The sequence below is a fragment of the Electrona antarctica genome (genome assembly GCF_951216825.1).
Source record: "Electrona antarctica genome assembly, chromosome: 10".
NCBI lineage: Eukaryota > Metazoa > Chordata > Actinopteri > Myctophiformes > Myctophidae > Electrona > Electrona antarctica.
Genome location: NC_136791.1, coordinates 34,859,434 through 34,868,353, shown reverse-complemented (window position 1 = coordinate 34,868,353; position 8,920 = coordinate 34,859,434). Strand labels below are relative to the sequence as shown.

The window sequence follows — 8,920 nt, the reverse complement described above, 5'->3', positions numbered from 1 at the left end:
CCATGGTGACGCCGCTGACGCGAGGTTACTGCGTACATGGCATGGGAGGGGTGGGAGATTAATTGATACATTGTATTCACATGTGTAATCATATGTGTTCATTGCGTTGACTCTGCAGCAATCAGATAGCAGCTAGTGATTGGGCTCAGTAAAGCCAGCTGTGTAATAATTGTATGTTCTCTTATGGCTTTGAGGCTTTCTCTCTCTCTCTCTCTCTCTCTCTCTCTCTCTCTCTCACTCTCACACACACACACACACACACACACACACGCGCGCGCGCACGCACGCGCGCATTGCGGCGGAGGAATACACGTGACAGCTATACCTACCTACCGTCATCCATGCATAACATAAACATAAACAGTCTGAGGACCGAGAACTCAACTCAGACTCGCGCCACTTTTAAAATATATCTCGTCTGCGTGATTGCATGCATCCTTGTACCTTGAGACCGACCAAGCTAGGATTGTCAGCGGCAAATGACGTGAGTTATCTTCAAATGTAGCATTGTAGCCTATTACCTAGCCCCTCTTCGAACCCTACGTTAAAGTTTTCTGACATTTGGATGACTTTACGTAAAGTCATCCAAATGTCAGAACACTTTAACGTAGGGTCCCGAGAGGGGCTACCTATTACCATTATAGTCCAAATGTCTTCTCTGCATGATGCCACTAACACCATGGGCGCAGCAAAGTTTTAGGAAAACTTATGGCTTGAGGCTTCTATTATGACAATTATTGCGGGCCACTCAACACTGGCTTTAGTTTGAACTCGAATAAGCCTCGCCGTGACTGTGTGTGTGTGTGTGTGTGTGTGTTGGCCTATGGTGTGGGGATTCTGGGGAAGGTGCATGGGTCTCATTTGGACCTGGTTCTCTTGCTGGTTCATGTTCTAAAAGCTATTGAATTAAGCTGAAATGTCGGTTAAGAATGTTATGCAAAAATTTGAGATTTTTTTCTGTTTACATAGGCCTACATCATTGTTACTTAAAGTAAACTATCATAATTTAGCCTCAAACCCAGAGGTTTTTATTTCCAGGAAGAAGAAAAAAAGCATAATTGTGACTGCTCAGTTGCTGCACATTCATGATAGATATTTTTTCTTATCACAGAGAGGTGTGCTCCAAGGCTTTGTAGTAATAGGCCTATGTGTGCTTTATAAATAAAGTTGAGTTGAGGCTAACATGCTGCTGCATTATCTACATTGTCACTTCATTCAGTTTGGTTATGTTTTTGTGTGGAATTTATTTATTTTTGTTTATAAGAAGTATGTTTTTCAGTGGTGCCTCCGCTCCATTATTACGCGGCAATAGCCAGTGGTGAATTACTTTGATGAATTGGATACTTTATAATTAAAATTGTGAATTAATGTACTGTATTGAAACAGTAATGCTGACTGTAATCTTGTAAAATAATATCTTTCTTTGGCATATCTCTCCAGTCTCCGCATTCTGTTAATAGCAGTAAGTGAGGTGTGCTGTGAATCTGTGATTCAGCAGTTTGGCTGGACCGAACCTTCAGATTCCCAACATTTTTACACAACACGGAACAGTAGGGAGGACCATCTGCAGGGACAGGCCCAGACTGGCTTCGCTGAGGTAGGGCACAATCACTGTCTGGGCCACACTCGCTTTGATGAGTGGAACTGAGAACTACCACTTGTCCTAAATTGATCAACATCAAAATTACAAACGTGTCAGGAGGACCATTGCATGATTGCAGATGATGATGTTTACCTAAAATGTAATGGTTGCAGATGTGTCATAATATGTTGCGGTGCTGTCAGCAAGTCGGAGACAGTATGAATGCTCCAAAATCTGAATTTTGTGACGTAATGTGACGTGTCATTCCACAGTTGACGCTCAAAGCATAAATTGACATAAAATAAAGTGACTCTCATCAAAAATGTGGTGTTAATCAAAGGTGGCCTTACCTCGAACTACATGTATGTTCCTCTCTCACTCCCTCGCTCACACATTATGTAGGATGATCAAATTGGGAATATTGCAAATGTGGATGTGACACCGTCCGTCCTCTATCTCTTTTACTCTCTCTCTCTCTCCTATTTGTGTGTCAGAAGGTGGGCATGTACTGCTTGTTGTACAATTTTTATACACTACATTTCACAAGAACATCTTTCAAGAGATTCACAGAAAAATATATATTTTTACATGCAAGTGTGAGGAAGTGGCGTTTCAGTCTGGAGCCGGCTTGTGACAGAGTGCCTGGAGCGTAATTGGCCAGTAGTACGGTAGATTGCTTATGCCAAACAGACAGCATTGCCCTCCATAGTGCCTTCGTATCCGATAGCCTAGACATAGAGGGATAGTGGGGTTGGAACTTGGGATTAATTTAGACAAATTACATAGTTGCCATTGACCAATTTGAAAAATATTCAGGTATTGCCTTCATACAGCTGGCCAAAGACTTTTTAAAAGTTTGAACTTTTGGGATTACTTTGTGGATGCTCAAGGTTTGTGTGGTGCAGTGATACCCTGCATCCTGCGTCCTTAGATTCGCTACATTGATAATGATAATGATCTTTATTTATATAGCGCCTTTCAAAACAAGGTTCCAAAGTGCTGTACAGTACAAGGTTAAAAAAAAACATATAGCAAGTCACAATCAAGAGCAGTTTGAGAACGAGAAACACAAAAGGAAAAGAAGACAAATAGCAGCAGTTGAATATGTACAATCACCTATAGAAAGGGTAAAAAACATTCTGTATAAAGGTGAGTTTTTAAAAGTGACTTAAACACAGGCACAGATGGTGCTAACCTTACATGCACCGGTAGAGCATTCCATAATCTAGGTGCCCGGGCGGCAAAGGCTCGATCACCTCTGGTGACTAGGTTCGTCATAGGAGGGCCTTATCCGATGATCTGAGGATGCGTTCAGATTTAGGTGGGGACAGCATTTTGAGGATGTAGGTACGGGCCAGCCCATTTAGGGCTTTATATGTAATGAGTAAAAAAAAAGAATGGACGCAATCATGTCACCCTCCGGGGGTCCTGACTCCTGGGATGCAATACTGTACACTTATTATACTCTTTACTGTACTCTTATTATATTATATTGATCATTAGCCTAGTTGAAGCAAATTGGTATGGACGTGTGCACATTGTGCTGCCGCTTACTGCAGGCATGCAATGTTTATCGGTTTAAACATTAAATATGAAAGATATGATAGGCCTTCACCAAAATAGTCTAAATATAGGTAACCTTCTGCCCATGTGCTATCTGTAGCGATACGGATTACTTCAGTAAATGCTTGTTTTACAGTTCGACTATACCTATTATGTGCATGTGTTATTAAACGTCTCTTCCATTAGGCAGTATTGGTTCAGGAAGCTTATATATTGGTTCAGGAAGTATCTTATAGAGCAGCTGACATTGGTTCAAGGAAGTAGAGCAGCCGTCTGGGAGCTTTGATCTCCAGTTCCTCCTTGGCTGTGTGTCGGTGTCCTTGACCAGGACACTGGACCCTTAACTGCTTCTGATGAGGAGTCACGGTGGGGATAAGGTTTGAGCTTATCAATACCAGTGGCATTATGTGTTGCGAGATAAAAGTCAGCTGAATTGCCTGGCAACCACCAGAAGGAAGAGGAATTGAATTACCTCACATTCCTTTTTTCCCCCCCTTTTTTGAGGAACGCTACCTTACATTTGTTATGTTTCCTTTGGTCAAAGCACCAGAGTTTTGCCTCTTGGATTCAATACTCAATATTGTATGTGTGCCAAAAAGTATGTATATATATGCTAAGATGTTGTGTTGTCGTGTTGTGATGTAACTCAGCATTGCTTAGCAATGGCATCATCACATCTGCTGCTTGACTAGTCTTAAAGGAGCTGAAAGTGAATTGTGTGGTTAAAACAAAGTTAAATTATATAGTGTTCCAGTAAAGTGCTCATTTATTTGTTTGTTTCAACAATTCCAATTTCACTTGTTTATCCTGTATGAGTTCTCTCTCCTGATTGGATGTTAAATAGGCCAAAATATGAATTGGCCAAAATATGTTTTTACTAATTTATATTATATGTGTAAAAATAATAATAATACAAAAGTATTGATAATGATAGGGCTATCAATAAAGACTCGTTAAGCAGTATCAGTAATGGTTCAGTATATCGATAACAGATTCCGATCCCAATCCTTGATTAGCAGGTGGGTGACTTGCAGTTGTGTCACTGCAGTTAGTGTGAATATTTACTGCATTAGCAATGCATATAATGTGTAATAGTCTTCTGATGAATGTGAGTTGTGAGGACATTGCACAGCACTTTAAAGGGTCAGAAAGACTAGAAAGGCGATATATAAATGCTGTCCATTTACGATTTTGTTAATGCTGATCAGATAGCATCCATTGTGTGGCCGTCTTGTTGTGTTTTAGTGCCATTATTGACAATTGTCTGTGACAAACAAGGCATTGTGACTGTGAGGGGCTGTGCTAATGGACCTGCCATGTACATTTGCATGGGAAGAGGGGAGACAGACGTGTTAAAACCATGGGTCCCCTCTGGGACCCATTAAAGGAGTCATCTACCGGCAGATGGCTATCTGCGTGCGTGCGTGCGTGTGTGCGTGCGTGCATGCAGGACCATGGGAGACACGCGCGTGCATGCCATGCACACACGTGGGAGGAGACGAGGCATGTTTTTTCGACTGACACATTAAAGGTTGTTTTATGGCATGTTGTACACTGTTAAATTGATTTGAAAGGAGGTTGACTTAACAGACTCTCCCTCCCTATCCTCAGCCATTCACGCTAGTGCACGCCTGCTTCATGCAGCAGTCCTAATCACAAAATTGTGTCTTTGTCGGCCTCATCTCCTATAGGCCTACTCCTTTCAGTCTATCTCTGTACATCTGTCTGTCTGTCTTCTCGTGCTGGCGATTGGGAGGGGCTGAGTGAGTGATTGACAGTTCCTGCATTGTGCATGTGCTGGGACACCCGCTCCTCAGTGGTAGCTGCTTCCCACAACACTGCAGAGCGCGCTCTCTCTCTCTCTCTCTCTCTTTCTCTCATTATCTTCATCTGTAGATACACCTCCACTCCCTATTTTTCTGTTTTCAGTATGCAATCAGCATCTCAAGAACCCTCACCCCCCTACTCTCTCCTTGCTAACGGAGATGGGCACGTTTCCCAGCGCTGGTGCAACTACCAGGTGCAGCCTCTCTCTCTCGGTCATTCGCTTACACGCGCGCGCTCTCTCTCTCTCTCCCTTGCTCCACCAGTGTGCACACTCTGCTCAGTCTGTGCCTGCAAACCCCCCTCCTCTTCATTCGTTCTCTCTCTCTCTCTCTCTCTCTCTCTCTGCAACGGCAGCTCACGGGGAGGCAGCCTTGTGCATGTATGTCTGCATCGCGAGTGCCCCAGCCACAGGTAAAATAGGGGAGGCTGCAATTCGTCGGGACATTCGCCAAGCCAACAGGAGGGCTAGAAACGCTGCGGCACTGGCATCCCGGGTGCCGGGCGCACACACACATTTTATTTTTTTAATCGTCTCTAAAAGAGCCCCCCGGAGGAAGGACAAAGCAGAGGAACCCAGCAACCCAACCAACAAATCACAAGCTTCAGAGAGAGTGGACGCTCTTCAAAAGGGATTGAGAAAGAAAGGATAAAAAAATCTCTGAAATACAGAAAGCAGGAGGAGAGTATATTTACAAACATACACTCCTTCGGCTCGTGCCCTTTTATTTATTTATATATTCTCCTCTCTTGCTTTTCTCCAGCCTGTTTCTTTTTTCATTCGCACCTCTCTCTCTCTGTCTCTCTCTGTCTCTCTCTCTCTCTCTCTCTCACACACACACTCACTCACTCACTCACTCACCCTCTCTCTCTCTCGCACTCGCTCTCACTCTCATCCCGGTTGCCTCTCTCTGGCGGAATGCATCCGGTGAGCGGACAGGGTTGTGGCTTGTGAGGGGATTGTGAGAGTGTCGCTGCAGCATTAATGGACGGCGCAGCTGAGACAGCGGGGCACTGAGCAGACAGCTTGAGGGAAATCTGATCCACGGTCGGCAAGGGGAGAGGAGCGCAACCGTGCAGCGCAGTTTGCAGATTTATACGCCCTGTGATACCGCCAGCACGACAACACCCCTGCTTCCATGTCTCTTTCTGCTCATCTATCTGTCCAGTTCCTCAGTTAAAGTGCTGATTTCTTCTGGATTCTAACCATTTATTGGATACTCCTGTTCTTTTTTCAACCCATTTGTTGGAATTTGGAGGATGCGTACAACTGTCTTTGGTTCCAGGGAGTGATAGATGAAATCCTAAAAAAGGAGAGGCATAAAAAAGAGCACGGGTGGTCTTGGGATAGTGGCAACGGATAAATCAACGCCAGACTATTTTTTTCTTTTCTGAAAGAGACCGGTTCTTGGGCAAGAGCGTAGCTGACTTGGCTAGAGCTGACGGAATAGGCTGCAGGGGGAAAACGCTTTGGGCTCTGCACAGGGTGGGGAAGCGATAAGTGTGACCCACCCTGCAAGTTTCACTCCCATGTACCAATAAGACTACTGTCCTGAGTGTTATGGTCGAAGGCACACATATGGCTGTGAATTAGAGCAAGCTGTGTTGAGGGATTACAGATTTTTGCTGGCAAAACCGATGTAAGCATTGATGTGACATCGTCTTTGTATGCACGGATGTAAAGCGGCTCCTTCCCGCACATCTCCCCCCCCCCCCCCACCCCATCTCTCTATTTGTCCCTCTCACTCTTGTCCCGTCAAAAGCGGCATTTGAATTCCCCTGGTTTTGTTCAGTCCGTTTGCTCAACTTGGAATTCTGCATTGGTTCTGTGCCTCATTGGACATCACGAGTGGGACAGGACTCGAAGTGGACTAAATCGTGTGATCATCTGCATCTACGCTTGCTTTCTCACTTCTCGTTGTGCGTCTCTTGAGTGCCTGTGTGTGCTGTGTGTGTTTATGCATGTGTGTTCAAGTGTATCCCTAGCACGCCTTCCTACCTCTATATTCTTGGATTTACATATCTCTGTGTACGTTTGGAATCATCTCATTGCGTGGAATCTTTCTTTTTTTTCCCTCTCCACTCACTACTCTCTTAGTGATGCCAAGCAGCGACAGGTATCTTTCCACCCTGTGCAACCCATGCCTGTCCCAGGGTTAACCATCCATGAGCCATAAAGGACGGCAGTTCAGGATGAGTGAGTGTTCCGGAGCGGCCACATCCGGGGCGGTGATCCTGGAAGAGCCAGAAGGTCCCGGAGGGCCAGCAGGCCACGGAGAGGGCCAGGAACAGGAACAGGGCCCATTACGCTGTGGTGGTTGCACACTATGGCCCCGCCAGCAGACATGGCTGTGCGTGGTTCCCTTACTTATCGGTTTCATTGGCCTGGGACTAAGCCTGATGCTGTTGAAGTGGATTGTAGTTGGGACAGTGAGGGATTACGTGCCAACAGACCTTGTGGATGCTAATCGAATAGGCCAGGATCCTATCTTCCTCTCTAAGCCCAGTGGCATTCCCAAAATCCCCGATACCACCACTACCACCACCATTATAACAATGAATGGTGGGAACCCATCACCTAGAACTGTAACGATGTCCAAAGGTAGAACTCGATCCACTACGACCACCCCCACCAACCCTAGGGGTGGTGGAGCCTCAGGAAGTCAAGTGACTATTCGTAATCGGCCTCCGGTTATTACAACAAGCACATCAGCATCTCGGTCCACAATAGGGCCAGTAACCTCCAGCCCTTCTCCGTCCAATCCAACAGTGCTTCACGACTCGACGCAGATGTGGACCCAGGAGCACACCACAACCGAGAGAGTCTCCACCACACTCACAACACGCCCGCATGGACCCCGCAAAACACGTGAGTCCTACACATGTACTTCTTTATGTTTACCATATTGTAAAATATTTACAGTGATTTATCAAAATATGCGGTTTTGAAATGCGGCAGCATTTACATATCCACCCCCCCTTTTCTGGGCCTAACTATGACGAATGGTCTTAAGGCCATGCCAGACTGGGCCATAATAATGAATTACATTTATATTTCTATAGACTATACACTGTAGGACACATAAATGTGTACATTTTCTGCAAACGCATTGCCATGGTTTAGGCTGATTTCTTAAAGGATGCCAATGGATGCCAAATTATAATGATGAGAGATATTTGACATCAGCAATATGCCTGTGCCCCTTGATCAATAACCTAATCAATAGGTAATAGTCCTAGAAACTGAATCGGAGGGCTAAACCACTTAAATAGAGGGGGGCACCCTGGAATGTTACTTGCGGTAACTACAGTATACTACCAGTGGTTTAGTGCCTTATTTGGTATGGTTTAGTTTCATATTGTGCTGTGTTGGACAGGTTAACAGTTGGCTATTTTAGGAATGTGTAATGTTTTCTGGCAGAAAACGCATGTTGGCTTTTGGCAGGTGAATTGTATTGTAGTGCAATGCATTGTTTGGCTTTCATTTTAGACCAATTGATATATTCTATTCTTATCATTCTGTTATTCTACTTAAATGTCAACTACAAATACGTAGTGTGAGGTCTTTGTTATGTCTTTAAAGATCAGGTATTTCTGACTGTGGTGCAGAAGCTGAGATCTTAGGAAATGACTGATCAATAGCATTATTGATAATAATGTAAGGCCTCCTGAAGGCTCAATAGTCAGTATTAACCGTATGGATGGTTACTGTGTTTGTTTCCGGTGACTCCCCCTGCTGTGACAAACCAATCATCATGCTCTGGAGGTATAACAAATGACACTGAGAATTTGCTGTAAATGACACAGCTGCTTTTACAATGGCTATACTTTGCAACTGCGTGTTTGTGTGTTGTGAGTAGGGATGGGTCCGATTGATCAATGAATCGTTAATAGGATCAAAATCAAGGATACCATTTATTTAGTTTAGGCCTACTGCAGGTGACTTGAATG

The 8,920-nt window shown here is 44.5% G+C and overlaps 1 protein-coding gene across 2 annotated transcripts in view; it reads left to right on the top strand.

The window, feature by feature from the left end:
• Positions 1–257: 257 nt before the first annotated feature.
• The window catches only part of nrg3a (neuregulin 3a), a 505,465-nt gene continuing 496,802 nt past the window's right edge, over positions 258–8,920 (top strand). The window contains exons 1-2 of one of the 2 annotated variants that reach the window (XM_079511785.1): positions 258–484; positions 7,068–7,838. In XM_079511785.1, coding sequence (XP_079367911.1) covers positions 7,136–7,838 — 703 coding nt within the window. In that variant the 5' untranslated portion in view covers positions 258–484; positions 7,068–7,135. Of the gene's footprint in view, positions 485–1,489; positions 1,598–7,067; positions 7,839–8,920 lie in introns of those variants that run through there. The other variant, XM_079511784.1, reaches the window with a different exon arrangement.